Below are 26,429 nucleotides of genomic sequence, written 5' to 3'. Positions count from 1 at the left end.
TTTATATTAGACTTCAAAACCCTGAAAATATGGAAGTAACAGCTGTGAGCCACAAGGCTGGGCTTATTTGCATTCCTGTGTCTTCCTCTCAGTCACTCCCAAGAAGACATAGGAGCTTGCTTTGCATGCTTCGTGAGTTTTGTTTTCCTCCTTTTTAAAAAATATTTTTCCTGTAAAATAATTCATTTATTACTTTTATTATAACCTATTGTACTGTTAGGATGATATGAAGATAACAGTTCCTACTCATTTTCTTACATGTCTTCTTTTCTGTACTGAAGGTCTTGCCACTGGAAGCTTCCATTGTCAGCGATGTTTCTTTCTTGCATTCTCTTGATTAACAGACCAAATTACTAACTCTTTATTCAAGACCAGAGTCTGTAGGTTCCTAATGAGTGGTGTCTAGGAAATATGCAATTATTCCCTAAATTAAGTGATTTGAGTCACACTCTCGAGACATTTACCTGTATCCACTGATTACGTGGAAAGCTAAACCCTCACACTAAGTGCCTGAAGTTAGTGGGTATGAATAAACTACAACAGGAACAGCAGTTGATATCAATGAGGTATACATTTCAAACCCCATTGGGAATATTTAATTGTTTACTTTTTAAGCCAAAAGGCATTTATTCTTTACAAAATGATGAATAATAAATACGAATAGCAAAATAACCTTCAAGCATGAGAATATCAGATACTTGATAAAGTCCTATTTAGAGGATGGTCAGAGAATGATCTTATCTCTTTTTAAGCAACTGAGCCAAAAGAACAGGTCTTTGCCAACTTTTTCTCCATAGATCAATGTGGCACCCCATAAATCATGTCTGGCTATATTTAGGTTAATTTTCACTGTTAAATAGATGTAGTCCTAATTATATAGTATGACAAATTTTTCAAACAGAAATAAATGTAGTACTCAGAGTGGTCCTCCCGTGGCGAGGAGCCAGCTCTGTCCCAAAGGATGCTTCCGTCTGGCCCGCTGCCATTCATTTGGGAAGGATGAGGAACAATTGATTGAGCAGCACGCGCTGGCCAAGCAGCCTAAAGCTGCCTCCTACTCACAGCCTGCTGCTTAGCGCAACCAAGCACTGCCATATGGGAGGTGGGGGCAGAGCACGCCAGCGTACTTGCAAGAGTGCTTACTTCTTTTAGTTCATGCACACGGGCCCTGCGTTCAAAGCAGAGCTCTGACCCACAGGGTGAACTTCTGAAGTAGCCCCCCAGGCTGAGATCAGCTGCAGCTTTTTTCAGGAAATAAACACTGGCCACAAGAAAAACAGGTTGATTTGGGGGCTTAACAGCTCCAACTTGAATGTATGTATTCATATTTTACATTGAACACCTCCAGCATTTGCTGTATTCTTCCATTGCACCAGAATCAGTTGGCTTTTTAGTACCCAAACGATTCAGTGAGCTCTTAAGCTGAACACGATGACCTCATGTCATGGAACTCCAAAGCAAGCAAGCCTTTTGAATAACCCAACAGACCATTTAAAACCTGGATAACAAGCAAGGAAGTAACGTCAAGGCATCGCATGCTGAACACAGCAGGGTCTTGCTCATTCTCTGCATCGGTGTGGCCCGCTGTTGGCGTGTGAGGCCAACACTCTTGCAGCAGTAAGGGCAAAGTAGATTTCACAATGACCAAAGCCTGGCTCAGCCACTGGAAACCCATGCGCAACATGCTCTCTAAATTAATTCATGGAGAGAAAGCAGTTGCTGAATGAATGAAATGTTGCCTTTCCTTCTCAGGGACTCTGACAGAGAATGTGTTAGAATTGCAGGCTTTTCTGCTTTGTGATAGGGAATCAACCAGGAATTTTTAAAGGCTTTTGTTTTCCCCTAGGATAAAAATTGGCCAGGTCAGAATTATGGTGTTCTTGAATGTGAAAGAAATTGATAAGAGGTTCACCACCGTTAGTGGAAATGCAGCCATTCCTAAGTGTGGAGGAAAAATTGCCTTTCTGACAAATTCATTGTTGGACATGGCACAGAACATTCTCGCTACAAAATCATATTGTTTTCTTCCATTCAGCTCAGCAGGCATCGCACAAGCCTGAGGACTGGGCGTCATTCACACGTTAAAAAAATATCCCCTTCACCGTGTGAACAAAAGGAATGATTGATGAGGCAGGGAGAGATGGAACTCAGGACGGCAGCACGCACTGTGCAGCAAATAAACTTACAGGCTGCAGTCAGCATTGTTTTCCTGCCTAACGTCTCTCCTGCTTGCTTACTGGTAACTTGTTTCCTTAAAAGTGAGGCCATAGGCCACTCCATGAATGGAAGGAACCCTAAAAACTCTGTTAATTAAAATGTTTCTTTACATACGACAGTGAAAGACACTTTACTTGCGGTCCTAAGTAGCTTGTGACATGAACTAGGCATTAACAATGAGACATGAAGATAACTGAGACCGGAATCAAAGTGCAAAATATACCTTCATGGGTCTTTGCATCCTCCTGGTGATTCAGACAGGGTTGTGGCTTCGTCCTCACTGCACCAGAGGCAAGGAAGTACACTTGCTCCCCCATCAGCTTTGTTACCCGAGTCTCGTATCAGTTTGCTTTCCTGGAGCTTCTGCACACATGGAATCTGGAGGCAACCAGCAGACAGCCGTGCTAAATCCCTTGCAGACCCTCTTGATTTCTACACGTAGTTCTGGGAGGGATTAAATGAAAGTGTACATAAAGCTGTTTTAATCCCCAAAACCTTTCTTGTGGTTTGTGGTGGATAGTAGTGGGTTAAACCCAGTGACAGGGTGCAGGGCTTTTGGTGGAACTGAGATGGAAGCAAGGGATGTTCGCAGGATCAGGAGGCAGTGTCGGTGGCGAGAGGCTTTTGTCAGCTAGGGGAATGAGAGGGGAAGGAAGCCCAGGAAACGTAAAAACCCACTCCAAGGTGTGGAGTTTGCAGAACTGCAATTACAAGTGTGGGGGGGGGGTCCTTCCTTTTTTAATGCAGAAGATGCAACTACAAAAAAATTGAAAATTAAGCATTTTCTTTAACAACCCAGAAGAAAAGGGGAGACTGTAAAACCACTCTTAATTATGTTGCGGAAGTGAAAAAACAGCCAGCAGATTGAAATGTGGATCCCAGATTGCTGTAATTTAGCCATGTTTGTTGTAGGAACCACTACAGAGTAGATAAGCTTGAAAACAATTAACTAAACATGGCATGGAAAAGAAAATCCTAATGCCATATGTAGGTTGATGTCTGCACCCTTGGTTAGAACTAGTTACAGAGCTCATTCAAGTATGGATTAAATGACAGGTTGCTCAAAAATTCATTTTGTCTTCCAGGTCTAAGAAAACATATATTGTATATTGTGTGGCTCTGTTAAGGTCCCTGGCACAAACTTGCTGATTTCCTTAGATGTGGATGTATCACCTTGTAATGGTTGTATTGGATTAACACTTTTTTTTGTATGTTCCTACACCAGCTTACACATAAGCCTATGTTTTTCGGATACTTACACAGATGTAAGAGGATATAGAGGTTTGTTGTGTGTTTCTGCATATGTTATGTAGAAACCACTTGAATGAAATTCACAGTCATTCCAAATTAGAAAAGATAAATCTGGTCTCCTGCACAATGTAATAATGCATTTCTGTGTTGCGTATTTCACCGAAAAAGCATTTAAAATGTCATGGAATTAAAAGAAATATTAGGAAAGGAAAGGCTTATATTCCTCTGCATCTAAATCCAGGCTTTCTGATTACAGTTGTGTCAGCTGAAGAGGCTTGAGGAAAAAGCTGGCTTGTAATTAAAAATATTTTATTGTTTCTAAACCCAATAAAATATAGCTGCTTATTTTAATTGATTGTAGCAATACAACAGTAAGATCCAATATAGTGTGATACAGTGTGCTATAAATTGAGGGTTGCAGTACTATTCCATTAAATATTGATCTTTCAGAGAATCTCAATACAAAATGAAAATCCCTACGGGGTGTTTCAAGTACTTTGAAGCAATCCAGTTCTTCTTCCTCTTTGGAACTCAGCAGCTGCATCAAACATGAGAAACTTCTGTGCTTCCTTTGACTCAGCTTCTTCTTGAAGCATTGGCCTCTAGTTTGAAAGCAAATTCCTCTCTTGATGGTAAAAACTATTATGTACAGACTGCTGTAGAGATAATAATTTGTCATTTCTTGCCTCCCCCCACGCCATGACCTTGGCCAAATCCAAACACCATCTCATTCTTAGTATTTCTTAGTGCTTCAGTGTTTCTGAGTCAAGGTCAAGAAGAATCATATAGCTCCTCAGCTGATGTGAGTAATGTGCAATGTTTTCCATCCCCCTTGGGAAATAGCTTTCACCTTCCAATAGGCCTCTCATAACCTGTGGAGAAGAGCTTCCCAACTATGCAATGTTTTCTGTCTGCGCTTCAAAACTCCCTTGCAAGAGGGACATTAGCCTCCCATTATATTTTCCATAGTCACAGTAAGAACTTTTTCACGTTGAGTTACCCACAGCTCTGGCATCTCCCGGACTGATCAGCTGTGCAGAAAGTATATAATTTTGCTAGGGAGAGTGTGGATAAGTAACTGTTGCCTTGATGCAATAGTTACAAATTCCTCATACCTAGAAATTAGCATATAAAGGTTTTTTTGCATTCTCCCTTTTATCCCTGAGCAACAGCTGTAGGATATTTCCTCTCAAACAAAATCCAGGTCAAAAGTAGATGGAACAGCAGTAAGTCCAGTACTTATCCCAGAAACAGTGGTATAGTGGAGCTCTTTATCACTCTTCTATCATGGAGTCCTCTATTGGGGCAGTACTGGGATGATTCAGAGCAGCGGGGCTTGGAGTTAACATCCCACTCTGAGTTATTGCTTCCTGTTGTCTCCAGGCTCAGATAAATGTGGTTGCTTCACTTGGATTGAGTCACATCTTTTTTTTTTCATGATCACAAAACCTCAAGCTTATTTTTATTACCAATGAAAGCAAGGGGTTTGGCATAATCACATCACTCCATATCCTGAATGTCCCACGTGTGGTCCCGCAGGGGCTGTGCCCCTTGCCATAGAGCCTGTCAGTTTTGAAGTGTCACGCTTGTTGTTGTACTAACAAAAATGTTGTGCTACAGCCAGGGAACTCGCTGGCAGCCCAGTGATTAAAATGTCTCAAAATAATTTTCATTTCAGGCAGTTCAGCCCTTCCAAATAGAAATGGTTTAGTTCAAAAAGTATTACTCTTCTAACATCACAGGTGATTCTCATCCACTCCTGAGCTTTCCCAGCAGTCTCATCCAGGTACACGGTAATTTATGTTCCTCATAAAGAGTCCATCATTCACTAACATTCAGATATTTAACTCAAACCCAGCTCCTCAGCTTGCATAAATCAATGTTGTTGCATTGATTTCAGTTGAGCTATGCCAGCTGAATTTCTATCTTATTTCAAAAAGTAGAGAAATAATTGCTTAATACTGTACAGTTTTGAGTCTGACCTTTTGAATTTAGATCTGGCTTCTGAAAAATAACATTTTCTACTTCAGGGATCAATCTTTCTTCTTACCACACCCACGCAACTCTTGTGTGGCCCCCGCTGCGTGCATGGCTGAGGGAGAATGTTAATGCTTTCACGTTTCTTCTTTCACCAACCACCATCAACCGTGGATATAGCTACTTTCCAGTCTTGCTATCTCTTCAGATAGAGAACTCCAGCTGCAACCTATTGTTTATAAATGCTGTAGGTTTCTTCAGACCGCCTCACATTGTGAAAAAAGGAACATAACAAATCTTATTCTTGCACTTAATAGTCTGTGCAAGCAGAAGCTCCATATAGAAGGAACTTTTGATCCAGAGAGGGCTCTTACAGATAAGCATGCTGTTTACTGTGACATGCAAATAATAATTCTGGATGAATGCTCAGTGTTGATTCCTTGTTTTCACACTCTCAACTTTTATTTTCACATTTTCCACAATTTTTCACTATTTGTCTCACCACTTTTGCCCATTTTTCGGTTCTTACTCAGGTAAGAATCTGCTGGATTAAGATCTACATAGTTCCATGAGGTTCATATGGCTTAATAATTGTATGAATTCCCTTTTCCACAGTACAAATACTTCTGCTTTCTGGTACAGCAAAAAAAATTATTACGTCATTTAGTATTTTAATTATGTATAAAATCTAAGATAACTGCTGTGTCCTTTAAAAATAGCGGGTTTTATACAACATATTTCTTTATTTTTGTGTTTCTTTCTAAGCAAATGAAAATCAACTTGCAATCAATTTGGTTCAGCCAAGCTGTATAACGAGAATGAATAAAAAGGAAATTGGTCTCGGGAGGGAGGGAAAAGGAGAAACATGCATTTGCTAATGGCATGGTGAAAACTTTGCTTCCATATTCATTCTAAATAAACATGAAAAATGTTTGGCATATGATTGTAGGAAGAACTCATCCACAGCACATGCTCTTTATCATAGTAATCCTACAGAAACGTGTTGCCAATTGCAAACAATTCACAGCATGCACAACCAGGTTTGACATTGCCGAGATATTCTTAAGTTGAATGAATGTCTGACTTTGCTTATTTAATAGCATGTTTGCCTCCTTGTGCCTTTTTAAGAGCCAGTGTGAGCCCAGAAGGATTTTTTTATATCAAGTTGATATTTTGTTTCTACTTTCAGGTTTTACAACAATTGTTGCTTGTAATAGTCCAGGAAGCTTTCTTCCTACTTCCATTGCTTGCTTGCTGATTTATAACGTCTTCTTGAGCAACCTAAATAGTATAAATATATATGTAAACTGCATATTTGGATTTCTGCTGTCATGCTTGCTTTTAATGGCTTTAAAATAGATTTGAGGACCATGTCTATTTAAAACTGGTAGGTAAGAGTTTGCCTTATTTATGAATATTACATTCCTTCTTTCTAGGCTCTTAAGGATGATGATGCTGAGACTGGGCTGACTGATGGGGAAGAGAAAGAAGAACCCAAAGAAGTGGAGAAACTAGGGAAAATCCAATATTCTTTGGATTATGACTTCCAGAACAATCAGGTTTGAAACAACCAACCTGTAACATTTCATTTCTGTGTGTGCAAGGGGAGAATGAAGTAATACATATAGTTGCAGTAGATATTTCTGAAATCCTTACTGTTTGCACGGAATAAAGGGAGAAAGCAAGACTGAAGATTCGTGACAGAGGTACTACTAAATTGGTATTCAATGTACTCAGAGTTTATATTACACTTTTAATCAAAATTGAAGACACAGTTTTATCTAATGGTTATTAATAACTTATATTAAGGCATCACCAATCAATGTCAACCCACATTATATTATGGAGTCTGCATGCAGACAGTAAAAGATAGCTTCAGCCTTCAAGTATTTAAAATGTGAGCAAACAAAAGATGGGAGGAGAAGGAGAGGGACATGAAAGTAAGTTGATTCATTGTGGGTCTTTTAGCAAGTTGATAAGATTGCCAGGAGTAGCTCGCTCTCACTTCATCAAGTGTGCACTTTGCCTTATTAACTAGCTGCATCAGGTTCTGTTGCTCTCCATGAAAGTACACCTACTAGCCAAGAAAATTTTAGTTTGGAACAAAAGTTCAAATAAAAAGGTCTGTCCCAAAAACCCAGGAAAGTTGGACAAGAAGAATCTCTCCAGTCAAGGACTGATACTCCTTCAGTACCCTACTCTGAAGCTGGTAAGACCAAACTTCGGCATACTTACCCAAGTTTTCAGTAGGAATAGACGCCATAATGTGATGTAGACCTAGAATCAACCTACTTAACAGGTTTGGCCACATCCTGAACTACCTCATATTTAATTCCCCCCTCGGCCTCTTGCTGTGGTTGGGATCACTTTTTGTCAGTTATACCAATTCACAGCCTCACATTAAAACTCACTGCGCTTAACTTTGGACCGAAGTAAACCAACACATCTGACTTCTTCACTTCTACCACATGTCTTTCAGTGAACTTGAGAATACATATCCTGCATTTCATTTTTTGACAACTTCAGTCAAAACCACATCATTCTTCTCTATTTAGGGAAAGAAATGACTACTAAACCTAAATCCCTGTTAATTCCTATTCTTCATCTGAACTGACTTCCACATGTACTTGTGATTTATTTCCACATTTAGATTCTTTATTTGATGCTGTTCATGGGATGCAGTACACTTACTTGTTGCAAAATGAAGAAAATAAGAGAAATTAAGAAAAATTTCTGCGTCAGCAGCAGGGTATTTACAGCTACGACCTGGCATAATACATAGTATTTCCCTGTCTTTTCAACTGTCTTCTGACTATCAATGCTTGTTTTTCCATGCAAGAGCCAAAAAGAATTCTGAAGCCTTTCAAGAACCTCTGGTTAAAGGAGCTTTTCCTTGACTCCCAGAGCAAATTCCCTGGCCATGTGATGAGTCACACTGATCCCCCTTGAAATCAGTATGAAATCAGTATGAAGTGTTAGACCCTTCAGAAGCAGAAGATCTAAAGAGGGGGAAGGGAAAAGCTGCAAATGTGTTCTGACAAATGGATTTCACTTTCTTTAGAATATGAAAACAAACTTTCTGTGTGAATTTTATTAAAGGAAATGTTGATTTTGTGAGCTGTATTTTACAAAGCGAAATAGGATGGTAGAGCAACAAATCTGTAAAAGTGTGTAGTATTTAATTAAGGTAATAAATTATTTGAGTTATGGATTCCTATTTTATTTTGCTGCTCTAAACTGTGTTGCAGCTTGGAATTTGTCAGAGGATAGATGATATAGGAGAGTAGAAGAGGGGATTCAGTTAGGTTAGTATAGCACGGTGGCGTGAAACTGCAGACCAGAAATCTGGCTAATACATTGCACAGGGTTAAGAATGGAGACAAGATGACCGATATACTCTCCAGAGCACAATGCCTCAGTTTTAGAGAGAGAAATTTTAAAAGGGAATTGAATTGCTTTTCCACTCTGTTAACTAAAAGCCATAGACTTGTTTTTTACTCTTTGATGTGAAAGACTTGATGTAGATCCTGAGCCTTTCACTGTATTTATGAACTGTTACGCATCTAGAATAAGAATGAGACAGAAAAGGAGAAGAGTTTCTTACAGCTAAAGGAAAATGTTTCATGGAGCTCGAGAGTCCTATAGGTGGGAAAGCATGCAGGCTATACTGTGAATTTAAAACTGGTAAAAATAAGTCCAACTTTGAGGAAACTCGCAGAAGCCAGAGGCTTCTTTCCTAGATTGACTACTGTATTGTTCTGTATTCCAGTTGTTAGAGCTTCTGTTTCCAATTTTAAATAATTCATCCATGAGAGAAGCAAATATATTGTGACTGAAGCACTGATTTAGAAGAAAATATCCTCAGATTTCATTCCCAGTTCTTAATATCTTGTCTCCAGATTGATCTTGAAGAATCACTTGAATGTTTACTTTAGTTCTGTGTCTATGAAACAAGATAAAAAGTATTTTCTTTCTCTCAACTCCATTTGGCTGATGAGGCCTAATACAGGCTGGGATGTCTAGATAACATAGCATAGCATAGCGTGGCATAGCATAACATAACATAACATAACATAACATAAGCCTTCATTTATAGCACTTAAAAAATGGCCAAGGCATTTACAAGTTTCAAATGTGCTTCAGTCTTATTTTTAAATGTGTATAAGAGATTTAAGAAACTAATTTTTCTGTTTTGCAATGAGATCATGAATTGTTATTAGGATTTAGTTACCAAAGGTTAGTTTTCATTGGGTATTTTTTGAAAATGCTGACCTTAGTTTACTACCTAAACCCATTTGTATACATAGCAAGAGAAGTTAAATATAAGGAAGACTGGAAGATCCATTTGTTTTTCAATAAAGCTCTTCCTGAGGATTTGCATTTGATGTATCACCTTTTTGTGTTTGGTTGGGGGGAAGGTTACATATTGGGGATTTAGAATACAAATTTTGTAGTCAAAATTAGACATTCTTGATTGTTTAATAATGTGATTTCTATTCAGGGTGCCCAGCATAGAAAAATAATGCACAAGAGGAGAGAGCAATTGAAAGTTATTTGATTGCGGTCTTTAAAAAGATGAAGTCTGTATTTATCTGTAATCAGCTGCCCTTTGAAAACCTCTTTTCTGCTTAAAAACAGCCTTTGTACAGTCTGCATCTGCCATAATTGGTTTTCTAAAGTCTATAGATAGCGTTGCTTCATTTGCCTTCCTTGAAGTGGCGGGGGGGGGGGAATAGTTTTTCATAGACCAAAAATAGAGTCTGCATGTGTATTTCTCTTACAGTTTTTTTTTAAGTATCTATTTGAAATTTCATTCTGCTCTTTTCCTCTTTTTTCAGCTTCTGGTTGGGATTATTCAAGCAGCTGAGCTGCCTGCATTAGATATGGGTGGCACATCTGATCCCTATGTGAAAGTTTTCCTTCTGCCTGATAAGAAGAAGAAATACGAGACAAAAGTCCACAGAAAGACCCTTAACCCTGTTTTCAATGAGCAATTTACATTCAAGGTATTTTTTTGATAACTATTGAAACTTTTTTATTTAAGCAGTATGTATCTCATGATTGGCTACAAAGTGAGACGTCTTAGTTAATTGGTAACTACAGCATAGTGATTTCTCCTGTTGTAGAAACCTGTGATATTCAGTCTTATGACGAAAATGATACGACACAGGGTCAGACCTCAGTAGCTATAAAAGGCACAGTGATTTTAGGCACTTCGGTTATGCTGATGTATGACAATCTGATCCATATTTTATGGCTGGATAAAAATTTACAAGAAAGTCAGAAAACAGTGACACTTTGACAAGTGTTAGGTAGATTTCACTAGACCAGCATTTTCTTTAAATATCTTTGTAGTCTGATTTATGAATTTCAGTATACCATTTCTTTTCTCCTCAAAAATAAATTAAAACTCAAGGAAGGTAAATGGATGAAGGACAAAAGGGCAGATTAATCTTGCTAGACTTAGTCATAGCAATTCTTTGCCATGCTACTTTACATATGAAAAGAAATCATGCCTCAGGTTTAATAACATATGAATTAAATAAATGTAGCTAAGGCTTACGTTGCAGTATTTAAGTCATTCCAATAGTATCTCTCAATAGTGTTTTTCCGAAACTGTAGCCATACCTAAACCCCAGTTAAATACAATAAAGGAATACTATACTGCACGTTTCATAGGGCTTCTCCTAATATACATTCCTCTGCTGTTACTTTAGGCCTTTCTCTCGATGCCCAATCTTATAATGACAGCTACAGATTGAAAACAGGAACAGTGAAAGACTCAGGCTATGTAATCATTCAATGAGAAAGATATCCCTGGAGGCCAGAACTACTACTGCATGTATAAGCTTATTTTTTCCCTTGAAGATGTTCATAAAAATAATCTTTTGTGGGGAGTTATTTTTTTCTTGAGCTTTCCTAAGAGAGTGTTTAAAAGAAAACAGAGTTATAAATTACAGATTCCCCTGCAGCTCACAAAAGAAAAGAGAGGACCAATAATGCTGTCATCTAAGATGAAGGCTCAAATTATAAATCAGATCATCCATGGGATATAATGTCCACTTGTTTTAAGTCACATCTTTAATATTCAAATTTTATGCTCCAGAAGAAAGTTTGCTTTCCACACAAGACCTGACAGAGTGTTTAAGTGCATCCCAATATGGTACTAATCATCCCCTGGATACTGTAGTCTGTACTCAAGAGAGAACCAAGAGGGCATGCCAAGTACTATCATTGTTCTGGGGTCTACAGTGAAAAAGACAAGCGACCATTAAACTACTGCTGCAACCGTAATAAATGACTTCTGTGAGAACTACTGACAATATCTCGTTTACTTGGGCAGAGCCTTACTTCTGTGACCCACTTCAGGTAGTGCACAGCTTCTCTTGGCATCCTTCCCATCTCTGTCTTCGGCAGAGCTGCCCACCAGGCAGCCCAGGCCCATTTTGTTACCTTCTCCCTGGGCACAGCCATGAGCTGCCTGCCTCCCTCCCAAAGAAGGGCTAACGAGGATGAGATGGGTTACGTTTCTGCTGTATTGCATCTTGAGCCCTGGACCTCATTCCTCCTCTTCTTTGGGTGGTTCCCTGTGTTAGTCCCCTTTTCATTTCTGTTTCCCCAACATCCACGGTGCCGTTCCAGGGTGCAGGTGTTCGTCAGGCTCCAGCTGTCTGAGTCGTATACCCGCAGCGCACTGCACTGCACTGCCAAAAGGAAACTGAGAAATCCTAGCTGGACCACACCAGTCTGGCAGAGGGAGGTGTTCCTCCTCCTCAGGCCCAAAGTGGGAAGAGGGTTCGTGTCTGGAGCAGTGGCGTGTCTGTGCCAGAAAAACACTCCTATACGTGTCCTTCTACCAAGGTCTCACCTGCATTAAGTCAAGAGGCTGAGTGTCTCTGAGCAGAGCAGAAAGCAGGGAGAGGGAGCGATCCTTCGCAGGAGCTGAGGACATCCTTGGTGGTCCTGAACAAAGCTGGAGGCTGGGGCTGCTTTAGAGGTACTGAATGGAGGAAGCACTGCCACTAGATCTTCTTGAAAAAGGAAGGTAGCTAAAATAAGCTTTATTGAGGTCAAGTTATTGATAAAAAAATAAATAATGATAAATGTAGTCTTTTCATGCATTCCAAATGACCAGGGTCCATTAAGCGGTATTGTAAACTGATAGAGAAAGAAACTTTAAAACATTTCTCTTCTCCTGTTTTTGAGGCTGTGTAAAAATAAAGGTGAAATTATTTAGAATTTTGCCTTCCACATATATTTGCCTTCCATAGCTTTTTAGAATCTACAAATAATTTATAGAATCAAAATAGATTTTGCTATAGTATTTACTACAATACACAGCCCTGTACCCACTGAAACTATTGTACTCAGGAATGGAAGCTGGAGCTGGGTCTCAACTTGAAAAGCTTCTTTTAAACATTATATAACATGTTATGAAAAGGAAAACTACTCATGTTATTAAATAAGTATTTTAAAAAGCGAGTTGAAACCAAACAGTAACAAAAGGCAACAGTCCTAGGGTTTAAACAGACTGGAACAGACAGAGAGGTTAACATGACCAATGATAATGTCACGCTTTCATTTCTCTTTTTGTATAGACAGTTAATAGAAAAATGTTTACTGAAGCCCACGGAAACCATTTATACTTGCAGAATATATTCAGATTGACAAAGTGTTCAATGTAAGTCCAAACAATTCCTAAATCGGACCTCTCCAGACAGCCACTGGAGTGTAGCTTACATGAACTACGCATCTTCATCTGAATATTAAAAATGTGACTCATAAGCATCCTAACCCACAGCATCTGTCTGAAACACATCAGAACAGCTGGAGAATTAGTCAGAACTTGGCCTTCTGCCACCACAATTTCTAGCTGTACGCTGTGACTTAGAAAGCACCTTAGTGTTTACGGTGTGAAAGGTATAATAATGAAAAATATGCCTTGGTAAGTGCTAGGTAGTGGTACTGTAAGAGAACTATTTAGTGTCTAATTACTTTTTGCCAGATACAGTAAGCCAGTTCTGTTTTTTTCATAAGTCTGGGAGCTACCCATTTCTGAGTGATGACAGTTGATTTATTGAGGAAAAGATACCACTGTGTGAAAAGTTCATGTGTCTTCAGTGCAAATAATTGGGCTTCCTGTTTCAGTTTCATCACCCACAAAATGACTTGAAGTAGAATGAGAAAAACCCGGGGAGTGATGAGTGAGCTGCCACATTGTTCTATCGAGTGCCAGAGCCTGGTCTCAAAAAATACTGCATCTGGTGACTCTGAAACAAATACACCTCATAATTTTCTCTGCAGTTCAATTTACCTGAGATGACAGCTGATAAACCAAAGAAATAGATTTGCATCGTAGTGGACTGATCTTTATTGTCTCAGATACGGAGTTTGTCATTTTCTCTTCTTTGCAGGTGCCATACTCCGAGCTGGGTGGAAAAACTTTAGTGATGGCAGTTTATGACTTTGATCGTTTCTCCAAACATGATATCATTGGGGAATATAAGGTTGCGATGAACACGGTGGACTTCGGTCACGTCACTGAGGAGTGGAGGGACTTGCAAAGTGCAGAGAAGGAAGAGGTAAGAAAAATCAGACTTTTTTTTTCCCCCAGGACACTTTTATCCTCAGCTAGAGAAACAGTCAAACGAGCAACATTTTTTTTGCCGAGACAGCTCCCATCTGTTATCAGCATTTCTCAGACTTAGTTCACCTGATAAATTTTTGATAAGCATCTTCTCCAATACTCATTGAATGGTACATTCTCCTTTGCTAATCCTATTTTCAATCTTTTTGATACTTTATGCAACATATTAAGAAAGTTTTCATGAGTTTGACTTTTTCTTGAATTGATGCAGTTTGGGTGTGTAGAATTTGCATTTGAATTATGAGAGCAGCGTGCATTTAGGCTTCTTTGTGGTCCTAATCTTTCTAAATGTTTGCATCTCAAGGCATCTTATTGTACATGAAGATAATGGCAGGTTTTCATTGAAATACCTTACAGTTTTATTGAGCTGCTATGCAATCGTATGCATTGATTAGAATTATGCATTTGACAAAGATCTTGGAATGGCATCTCACTCAACTACTAATCACCTTTTTTATTTTTGTCTCTGTGCCAACATCCTGTGGGTTCATTGTTTAGTACGTATAGTATTACATGTACCCAAGACACTTTTTGGAAATATTTCATCACTAAATTGTTGTTCCTGTGAGGTTGTTCATACTGGCACATCCACCTTTCTGCTTATTATAAGACCATTTTGTACTCAGTTTTACATTAGTTTTCCTTTTGATTGCTAGATAATATCTGCCCACTCATAATAGCATGCGCAGCGTGCTTCAGTTCTCTGGTGGGAGAAGGAATCTGAGTCTCAGTTCCTTGTTGTCTAATTTAGCTAATAAGCTGCTTTGGATTCAAACCTTAGTTTCTGTAATTAAAGAGACAATCTCTGGATGAAATCCTTCCTTAATACAAGTGACGAAAACCTGAACATTGGATTTAGACTACAAGTTGTGAAAAATTCAGCGGATGCTGAGCCATGCAGCCTCCTCAGATTTTCAAAACTGGTAGACTTCAGTCTTGCCTTTTTGAGTGTTTGTTTTTAAATACTGTATTTTCAGATGTCTTTCTTCTAGTGCTTATTGATTTGAAAGCCACTGCTGCATTGAGACTATTCTGCCTGGCATTGTTTCATAGTGACAGCATTTGCAGGGCTCTCTTATTGCATTGACATTGGTATCCATGCTATGTGGGGCATTTTTCTTCCACTCTTAGAGCTAAAGATGAAAATGAATAAAAAAAAAGGAAGTTTGCAGTTCAAGGGCCCTGTTCCTTTAAAGCCTCAGCAAACCGGAAAGCTAGAAATGTGAAATCAGAGTGTATTAATCCTTCTAAACTTTATTAAGTATCAAACTGGACTTTTATTGCACTATTGTGTGTGATATCAGTCTGTTTCATGTTTTTCTGTTGCAAAACACATAAAGGAGCCACATACTACACAAAGAGGAATTGAACCTTCACCTTTTTAGTATAACTTCAAGCTTTTAGAACATAAACAATGATATCCCCATATGCAGGTGACAGATAACATGGCATAGATTAGTGCGGGGCTTCATCTGTCTTGTGGCATAGAACATTGCCCCTTGAGTTTTCTAGCTCATGCCCGCAGCGAGACCTGACTCACTCCCTTGGTTGCTTCATAAAGTTCATGTCCTGCTAATACAAAACAAAAGTTGCTTGAAATACAGTGTGAGCTACTTCCAAAAATGCAGTCTGACTTGGAAAGAACTTTTTATTAAAATAAAAGAAGGTAACCAGAAGAAATAATTCTTAAATTATTTGGATATTAGAAGAGTATTACAAGAACTTTGAATAGTTTGCAGTAGGGACGAAACCTAGGTTGTACCTTATTTGTGCTTTCAGGGCCCAAGTGAACTGACAGATGTGTATTTTTACATGCATTTGTCTATGCAAATATATTTTCATGAGAGTCATGTTAACTAGAAGAAACTAGCTTTCCTTAGTTCCTGTCTGAGCCTCTGCTCTCACCTTTCCTCAAATTTCAGGTACTATGTATACAGAAAAAACATTGTCATTTTTGTGAAGTTTTTTGATAGGGCCTTTTTGAAGCTGCTATTGATGCGTGGCTTTTTTATTTATAAGAAGCTAGGCAATATCATCCTGTGAAAACATCCTGAAAAGCTGCTTGCGCCAACTCCCTAAATATTTTTTCATAATACAGGAGGTCTCCTGTTCCATTTTTGCATCTTTATGCTCACAAGCATGCAAAATATCCAATAAATATGGAAAAATATTATAACTTACGTTAGTTGGAGACTTTGTTAATCTTAGTTTTCTATATATTAATTGTAGCTTTCCTACAACAGCTCCTGAGCTTACTTCACAAATAAAAAGTGACCCCACAGAAACCAGTTGCTTAAGATGTAGGTCAGTCAAGTATATTTAATCCAAAAGGTCTTCACTTATTTTTGCTCTGTAATGGAACTTCTGTTTCTGTCATATACGTGTTGGGCCTGATTCAAATAATTGCTTAGCCCAGTTTGGAAAAGAGCCAAGAGAGTTACATCTGTCAGGGGTTTGGGAGCTGTGTTTCCCAGGAAATGTCATTCATATTTCCATATTTGACTACTGCCAAGTACCTCACCATCTTCGATATTCTAGCCTCTGCTCAGGAGCAAAGATGCCATACAAATTCTAGTAGATTTTAAGAGATAATAAGTAAGGGACAAAGAGGAGTGGGAGAGGTCCTGTCGCCATAAACCTGTTATCAGCTGACACAGCAGACGTTGCAGAATTCACAGCAGATACAGCTGCGACCAAGCAGTACTCTGGCTTCACAATTAGCAAATACAGTACTGCACATACAAAGGTTAACATGATTTACCTATGCCACATGTGTAGCAACAGACATGTGCTTGTCTGTTAGTAGTGATCATGAACATGACATGGCGGTCTGGCTTACTGATTGTAAGAAGACATGATAAAAAACAAATTAAAACCTAAGCAACTGGATTTCATCCAAAAATGTATGACAGCTGTAATTCTATTACTACCAAAACATCTTTTGTAGACTATTCCACATGTTATAATTGCATAATGAATTTGTCCTTGAAAAGCACATCTGTATCTGGTCTGCAATATTTGAAGAATGACATGGTTTATTTCCATTTTTGCCCTTACAACAGTTAGGTAAGTTTGTCAGTTCTTAACAACCTAGCGCTAATTAGAATTCTGAAGATGTTTGCAACTAAGTATCAGATGCCGAACTATCCTTAATGTTTTAATTATGACCCCTAAACAAGATGTATACCAAAGCACATCAGTGGCAATTGTCACCAGTCGCTTTGAAAGAACTATCTAGGTGGTATCAGTCAAACTGAGTATAAAAATCTTATTTTTATCTCACTTTATGTCGCATTCAGTTGATGCACATCACAGAATATACAATCTAATTAACAATGCAATCATAGAGTGCAAAATAGTTTTACTAGCAGGTATTCTTCTTTTTGCTCATGAAGTTCCTTTGTGCTTTCCATCCTTTTTTCTAAATGGGCTTGAAATTGATGGCAGAGGACGAAGGTTTAATGCAATATTTGAAGCTCTACCTCTCACAGCCCAGCCATTTGAATGGCATCTCTCTGACACTGCATTCTCTTCTGGGAAAGGTCTTATTAATATATTTATGTCGGTGAAGCACTTTGAAGGTACAAGGCTTTATGTAAGCATTTGTTAGGACTGTGAGAGGGCTTTGGGAATGTATGAGTCTGTACAATGACTGCTAAATATTGGGGAGGCCACTACTAATGAGCTGCATACCTTGAATTGTTTTTCCCTGGCTGCTTTTAGCTCTGCTGTCCTTGTGAATATCCGGAGGTGATTTATGTAGTAGTCCTTCAGTCTCATATGACTGAGAGCATGGGAGGGAAGAGTGGTAGATACTGAAAGGTTATTCACGTTTACCAAGTCTGACATATAATGGTTTGGGCACAGAGTGTTAAAAAACAGATGATAGGAGTTTGTTCCTCTGTGTCATCTACCAGATGTCACTGCCATTAACTTTATCTGAGTACATACTGCATCCAATATCCGTTATCACTCCAGTACAGAAGGCCAGACAGACCTCTTCTTTGCTCACAGCAGTGTGAATCATACTGAGAGTCATCTTCTGAATACTTCAACTGATTTCCCTCCAGACATTTTGTTATATTGGCACTTCAAATGAAAACCTGTTGTAGCAAACATTCCAAGAAATTTTAGGTAATATAAGGAAGAGCAGAAACCATTCTTTCCCTTGAAAGCAGTGGAGAATCAGAGCCTTATTCCATGAGGAGAAGGATCTTTGACCTGCCAGTGTCCACCACCAAGAGTTCTGCTCACCTCTTATGACTACCATCACGTAAGACTCTATGCATTATCTGATCAGGCATCCACCATGGATAGGTTACATGATGGATGCATGCTCGTATCACAATGGGTTGTGATGGGTGTATTTTCTACATGGCTTCTGAGCTGGAATTCTGGAAAACACCAGCAAGGTGCACAACAGGTTCTCTCCTACATGATGTACAATCCCAAGCAGGAGAGATGGATGCTATGGTACTGCCTTGCAAGGGGTGAGATGCAAGCAGTCTGCAGCTGGAAGACCAATTCTGTGAAGCTTGACATGCGCTGTTCATGAGGATTGTTCTTCCCTTCCTCTTCAAAAAATAAAAGTCGAAGGAAGGAGTTGGAAAAGTGGGCCTGAAATGGGTATATTTAATACCTCAGTATGCTTCATAGCAGTTGGAGACTGACAAAGTTAGTAAGCCATCTAGCTTATTGAACCCTCAGCACTGAAACTTGCAGAGAGTTAAGAGGAAAGGACGTTTTTACAAATGTCACTGTCAAATCACAGCAGCAAATCACTGCCATTTTCTGTTATATCAGAGATGGACAGATGATCTAATAGACCTTTCCCATCTCTAATAATAACACTTAGTTCTTATACAGCTTTGCAGACAGCACAGTGCTTTGCAAAAGAAAGTATCATTATCCCTATGGAGATCCTGTCAGAGTGTCAGACAAATTTGAAAATGTGAGGTCTCCTTTATTTAGCTGCATATTATATTGGATCACTATGTCTTCTGCATGGTGTTCAAGTTTTCTCAAGTTCACTTCTTCTTACACCCAATTAAAACTTGAAAATGTTAAATCTAAGGGGGTTTTAATTTTCAGGTTTTGTGGCAGAGTTACATACAGTAAATGCACAATGTTGAATGCATGTTCAACATTGTAAGTGCAGCATCTGTCCTGCAAAGGAACTGAATTTGATGGTGAGGGAACAAGAGAGAGGTTCTCAAGTTTTAGAATAAGCAAGCGTGATGTGAAATTCTTTAGCATTTAATTAGTTGCTTTTCATCTTGAAATTGAAGGTGTTGAAATGTTGTGATTTTAAAGGTAAAACCATATGACTCAAGCAGAGCAGTTACAGTGGTGTTTCAGGCTATTAGAATTATGCATTTCTTTTCTCACCTTTCATACTCAAACTGCTGACAATCCCACTATATACCTTTGTTGAGTATTCTCTTTCTTAACTCCCTCTCTGGAAGAGACACCTACCTTAGGAGATCGGAGGCATTCTTGTGTTATAACAAAAAGAATGTAATTGGCTTACTTGAAATCAAAAGGGAACTTGTCTTGATTCATCTCAGACTTCCTGGCTTTACAGATATTAAATTCAAATACAGAGGACACTAGACAAGAAGAAGTTCAGTGATAGTGTAAAATTCAGGCTGTGCTGGGGCCCTTCTGTTTCTGGACAGTATTCATTCTGAGAAAAACTTGTATTGCTTATTTGTCAAAAACATACTTATTACCATTTGACTTTCAAGTGTGGAAGGGCATCTTGAGGTTAAACTGTGCTGACAAAGTAGATCATACACTTGGTGCTAAGCATCTAATGATCCATACACAAAATAATAATAATTGTATTAATGTTGATTCTAGACAAGGCATATTCCTAAAGACCTTGTAGAAAGTTACAAGGCCAAAGGAAGGAATAGTGGACAATTCCCCACCTCTACCTCTTAATGTTATTGTGTGGTTTTTTTAACGCTCAAGTATAGGATATTTTAAAATGCTTAATAGAGGAGGGAGGCCAGACCAGCCAAGGAGTTCAAAAGCACTGGACTTAGATGTTAACCATACAGTGGCATTTGGAAAGTGATGTTCTGAATGGTGTTTTTATAGGCTTTTGAGAAAGATGCTGAGAGGGATCAAAATCATCTCAGAGTCCTTCTTCAAAAGGCTTAAGCAGAATTTATATCACTTAGATGCTGGAAGTATTTTTCATGTACCTGCAAGCGATTCATTCAGATAGCTGATGTATCAGTCATTTGCATGGGTTGAAGTATATTCCAAGTGGAAGGTGCTAAAGCTACAGTATGAAGAGATGTTTTGGATGGAAGCTGCAGAAGGAATTCCAGGGAATTCAGCCATAATCGTGGAGTACTCCCAGTTATAAAGCTGTGTAATCGGCGAGGGATTGCAAATGCATCTGCAGAATCAGCTGATTGGTGTGAAGGGGCCACAGAACATGCTATATATGAAATTTTCCTGCATTTTTCTCCACCTGTACTTTTATGTACTTACTTATTTTTCTGATTACCAGCATCAGTGAATGCATTATCCAGAGGCAGAAACTGCATTTCTCACTGGGACTCTAGGCAGAAGCTTTGCAGTAGTCCAGGGTAATACCTTATTTCCCTTTCTCCCCTCCCTTCGCAAACGAAGAGTGACAAAAGTCATTATCTGATCGCTGTTACAAACCAGGATCAGGAGCTAAGGGAAGCTGTGAGGTAGCTGTATCAAAATACTCTATCATAAGTGTCATGAGAAGGGCCTTCAGAACAGAGACCAGCGCTTTAACAGTCACAAGGAAAGAGCAGCTCCCACAAAGAAGACGATAGCTTTTTCACTAAAAGCTTGAGGCATAGTATGCCACTCTGGTCTCCTCGCTTTGTTGTGCCCACTCCACATAGAGCTAAAAGATCTTGGTTTCCAGAAGCCTCAGAGAAAGATGTATTTCTGAAAAGGTTAAAAGACAAAGAATTAGGAATAGTCATCCAAGAAAGAAAAGGATTAGCCATTTTCTTCATTTTTTTCCTCTGTCAGCTCTTAAACACCAATTTAGACCATGTCAGGGATTACCATAGTAACCATTTAACCTCTTTTCAGAGCCTGTTGTGTTTCAGTTTAGTTCAACAATGAGCTTAACTGGCATTTGAAGCACTTTGCATTGTACCTGTGACAGGAATTAGCACCAAATGCCCTTACTTTAGAGAAGTCACAGTTAGAATCTATAACATAATACTGTATTTTTAGTTCAGTGGTATTAGGCTTTTATTGCTTTTATGCTAATATTTTAAGAGGTAGGGTATATGAATTTAGGATGTATTACCAAGTCTTATTTCTAGGCTAAATGGATGACAGACAGCGATAACTCGTTCCTAGTTACCTGTTTGATTGTGTCATGAAACTTGGCCTTCTACCAAAGGCCAAAGAAATTCCTCACATTGGCTGATGTGCTGTTGGTGTGTTACAGGTGATGCAGCTGGGTGGTTTTAGTGCAATCAACCCTGTACTTCTTTCCTCTTTCTTTTCCGTGGCCTTCTGCAGCTTACTCTGTGATTGTTATCAACGTAACTAGAGGAATACTCAGGACATGATGATTTAAATTAGATTCTAAAAACCTTTGGAATAACATAGCCTTTTTCTCTTGTTCATGTCTAATTCAGTCTGGGCAGGATGCTGTTGTACAAAATAATAACTTTCAGAAAAAAACCTTTTTCATAGAATATCTCTATTTCTGCATTTTATGCATTCTTCCCTTGTAGGTTAATGGAGAACTGACATTTCCAGTTTTTAAGATCTTGCAGTCTACGACATACACACAGTTCTTTTTGAAGGACTGATGATGGGTAGTCTTTCACTTTCAATCACACAGATCAAAGCAAATATTATTATTCTTGGATGTTCATAGGTAACTATGTCATACATAAAATTTAAAGAGATTAATAAGATAGATGTAAATGCTTTTCTGTACCTTATCTGAGCATGAACATTTATAATGTTGGTGCTGTACAATCTGAATTTTTGTAACCTCTGTCATCTAGAATTCCAATAGTGAGGAATTTTACTCCAAGAATGATGCCACTGTCTAAAGATCAAACCATCTCTCCTCTCTCTCTCTGTATCTCCAGACTTTCATGCCACTGGCCACAGGAAGGGAGAAAATCATACAATGCTGACTGATCTCTCAGTTTCTTATTCTTACACGTTTTTTTCTTTTTTTTAACTTCTACCATCATTCTATACACCTAAGTGAGTCAGTTAATTATTAAGTTGCATGATTTAGCCTCTGGTCTAAAGTTGCTGTTGCTTTTTAGTATCTATGTTGACCAGAGGTCAAACTTCTGTGAATCACTCCACCTCCTCACTTCTCAGCATATTCTCACTCTGCGTGTATGTGTGCATATGAGATGTAGACCTGAGTATGGAGCAGAAATACATCTTTCTTTTATTATTCATCTTCTGTGATGGAAGATTTTGTGCAGACTTTAATAGTTTTGTGAGCAGCCCTTAACTGCATTAACTGGGACTTTTTGTTTCAGATGGCTGCCTGGCTGGCTGGGTGGATGGAGTGGTACTGTAGTTGTTCTGTCCTCTCCACTGGCAGAGTTTCCAGAGCAGGATGTTTTTTTCTGTGGAGGGCTTGAGTATGGTCACTGCCGCAGAATTACTACTCTTGCTCTCTCCTTAGAGCAGCACACAACTCACTTTAAGATACAATCACCATCACGTAGATAAAATTCGTTTCTAATCTTTTGGACCCAGATATTGTCTGTATGTGCTTTTTGCTGGCCAAGCACTAGATGAAAAGAAATACCTGGCACTGAATCCAGTGACATGGAGGCCAAGACCTTTTCCTTGAACATTATGTCTGCAATTACAATTACAGAAATAGTGCCAAAGGTAGGAGTTTCCAAACTAGCAGTGAGAAAGAGAGTTCAAACAGTGGTATGTTATTGCTGCTTGATCAACTGGATGTGTTCGCCTACAACAGAACAGAATTAGGAGTTATTGCTACTTCCACTGTCACTGATAATGGCAACTAAATTTGGGAACCCTTCTCTAGTGCATTTTTCCACTTGTGGCTGACCTTGAGTTCAAACCTCTTCTTCTTAGATAGAGACCTTGCCATAAAATTCTAACCTAAGTCATTCCCTAGACGATTACCGTTATGTGGGGTTTATAACTTGCTTTTGATGCCACCGGCATAGAACATGGCACTGCAGCTTCTCAATGGTGTGGATGGCAGTGGGCAGACAGCGCCTGAGCTTCCCATTAGATCCTTAACCAGTTTTAGGTGCTGCTTAAATTACTTCTGGTAATCTTCAGAGCTACTTGGTTGTCTGGAATCCAGTTATTTTATCTTTGTTTTTCCATATCTTCTTCAGTAACTGTGAAAATTAACAGGAGGATCTCTGTTGATGAGTGAAGCTCAGGCTTCAAAACTGGCAGCAACTGATTTTCATGAGTGCCCTGAGGTCTGCAGCTGACATCCCCTGTCTGTTAATGCCCAGCCCAGAATTAGATAGCAGCAGATTATGCTGAAAGTGTTTTTACTCATTCAGACTTCCACGTTAATCATTCAGGCTGAACATTAATTTTCTGTGTTGTTTTAGAGCATGCAAGTTTTCCAGGAGATGTGGGACATTTGAATTACTTTTGATTACTCTAATTTTTTTGCTTGTACTTATTATACAGAAAATAGGTACAACTATTACAAGTCTGTGACACAAAGTAAGAGCTGCAGTTCTTCCACAGCACTTCTCTGTAACCCATGATTTCTTTCTTGTCGTAGTAGATATTCATCCCTACATTTTCTTTTTCTGTCACTCTTAAATGTTAACTTGTATATGACAATACGTCAAAGCCCTCCAGAAAAATCCACCTCTAAATTTGAATGCCATCCAAATATGCGCATGCTTCCCCACCCTCTTTTTTTTTACAACGAGGACCAATTTCTCTCATTGCAATTTGATACAGCAAGTGATGATGTTTCTCTAGATATAGAATCATACTTTTCTACATACTCTTTAAATCATTAAATCATTTAAAATCTCTTTGAAAGACATGATTATTTCTTCAGAATGTCTGTCTGTCATACTAAACTATTAGTTGCTCTCTTAATGGAGAACTGTATGCTTTTAGTTTCACCCATCAGCCTAAAGGGAATATATGCACATTTAGTGTATTGAAAGTTACAACTTTTATGATTAAAAACATAAAATCCAAAAATTAGTATTTTCTGATATATGATAACTGTAAATGAGAACAGATTTTAATTAAACTCTACTAGATTTGCTGCAGCAATCATATGTTCCAGAATGACTTGAGAATATTGGCTTCCTGCTTGGATTTCGGCTGTAGAGTTCTACAGTTGGCCTAAGTTCTTGCAAGCACAAACACCGGTCACATTATATAAGGATTTAAGGCTGTGAAACTTTCCTGTTTATATGTTCCCTATCATGAAAACTAGCTGTTACTCAGCCTTTGAGCACAATCACTACGTATAAAGCTGTGAATATCTTGTGCATAAACCCTGGGACATGCTCCTTAGACTTTTTAGCCCACCTGTTCATTGATTCCTTGGGTTTGTTGCCAGAAGGCACCACTATATGAGCTCTTACAACTCACTGAGGATGACAAGTCTTTAAATCTGATTTATTTTATTTGCATTGAGCCTAGACTAGCTAACATTAACATTTTCTTTCTGAAAAAAAAAACCAAAACATTTCAAAAACCTTTGTTTTGTTTAGAAATACTACTATTTCCTATCAAATTGGCTAGTTTTCTAAATGAGGTGAGGTTGTCTGCCCTAAACCTGGAGGACTCCTAGATCTTCAAGGAACATTTTAAAGAACCTCCTATAATCAAACTTAATCTAGGAAACCGGCAGGATCCAGGAGATAGTAGTGTTCCCCCTGTGCCAAGGTGGGAGGAAAGTGGCACAAGCAAACCCCCTTACAAGCTGGAAAGTTAGACCGTGCTTGGTTTTGGAGCAAGGAGCTAGAAACCCTTTAATTCTCAGCCCATGGCATTTTGTCCTGGCTGCATGGCCATAGACTGCAAATTCCGAAAGCTCGGATTTCCTCATGGTATCCTGACTTTCAGCATTATCCTGCATGTTTTTAGTGGAAGTTCAGCAAAACCAAGTCTCCCATGACACATTATATTATCATCTAATCAGAATTTTGTGGAAATTCCACTGGAAAATTCTGCGTGAGAACTTACTGACAAAGGATACAAAGAGAAGACTGCTGACATTAGACCAGCATTCGTTATAGGCAGCTTTGCACCTCCGCTGGAAAATGCGTAGAGGGTCTTCAAACCCAAAGAGTTTGCAAGTTACTGATTTTAAGACAGCAGTAGAGGGAGGAAATAACACATCCCTTATAGCTTCAGCAGTTACTCTCTCTCTCTCTTAAAAATGTGTACTTTATTTGTTATTTGGATGTTACTGGATTCTACTCCAAGTCATCGATTCTTGTTATGCCCTTCTTCAGTAGATTCAAGCCATTTAATACATGATGCTTCCTCTTCTCTACAGTACTTATGCACTGTAATCAAGTCACTTCCAATCCTCTTTTCAGAAAGCTGCAGAAATTCATCTTTTATGTTTTTCAGAATCAGGCTTTTTCTCCGTTTTTCCAATAAGAGTTGTGACTTTTTGAAGACTACCTTCTTTGTAGTTTTCAGCATCTTAAAAAAAATATATGTACACAAGAACTGTGTGCAGTATACTTTATGTCTTTGCCAAACAGCAAAGTCACCAGTTACTTCTTCTCGCTCCTACTATTGAATGTTTTGCACAGCATTACACTAGCAGTTCATGGTCTGTTGCTTACGATCCTCAGCAGGAGGCACTGCCTTCTAAGATATCTTTCCTGATTCAGTAGATACTTAGATATAGTCTTGAGTTCTTTGTCTTAGAATGTAGAATTTTTGCTTTTGGCTGTATGAAAATGTATTCTGTGTGACTGGTTACAGCTAAGTGATTTAGCACTTTCTCTCTGACCAACCTGTTGCATTATTATTTACCGTTATGGTATTTTTGGTATCACCTGCTATTTTATCAGCAGAAATGTCTTCCACATCTATAAAAACATCAGTAGACCTTGAACAGAACAAAAAAATACTTTGCATGTTTTCTTCATCAACCAAATTTACAATCTTAACAAAGAGTGAATCTGGTTTTAGTTGAAAAGGCCTATTTTCCATAAAACCATGTGACTTCACTTTCAGTATATTTCATATCCTTTAAATCAACATTAATACAGATGTTTATGAGTTCTTTGTTTCATCGGGGTTTGATAAAAGGCAGATGGCTGATAGATACCGCCTTCATCCCATTTGG

General features: G+C 38.6%; 1 protein-coding gene across 1 annotated transcript in view; it reads left to right on the top strand.

Annotated features, from left to right (window-relative positions):
• SYT1 (synaptotagmin 1) overlaps window positions 1–26,429 on the top strand; it is a 362,353-nt gene that overhangs the window by 268,975 nt on the left and 66,949 nt on the right. The window contains 3 exon segments of the mRNA XM_052774545.1: window positions 6,882–7,004; window positions 10,284–10,451; window positions 13,860–14,027. Of these exon segments, the coding sequence (XP_052630505.1) occupies window positions 6,882–7,004; window positions 10,284–10,451; window positions 13,860–14,027 (459 nt within the window).

Source organism: Harpia harpyja, chromosome 23 (genome assembly GCF_026419915.1).
Source record: "Harpia harpyja isolate bHarHar1 chromosome 23, bHarHar1 primary haplotype, whole genome shotgun sequence".
In the NCBI taxonomy this organism is placed as follows: Eukaryota; Metazoa; Chordata; class Aves; order Accipitriformes; family Accipitridae; genus Harpia; species Harpia harpyja.
This window is presented reverse-complemented; position numbering and strand designations above follow the sequence as displayed.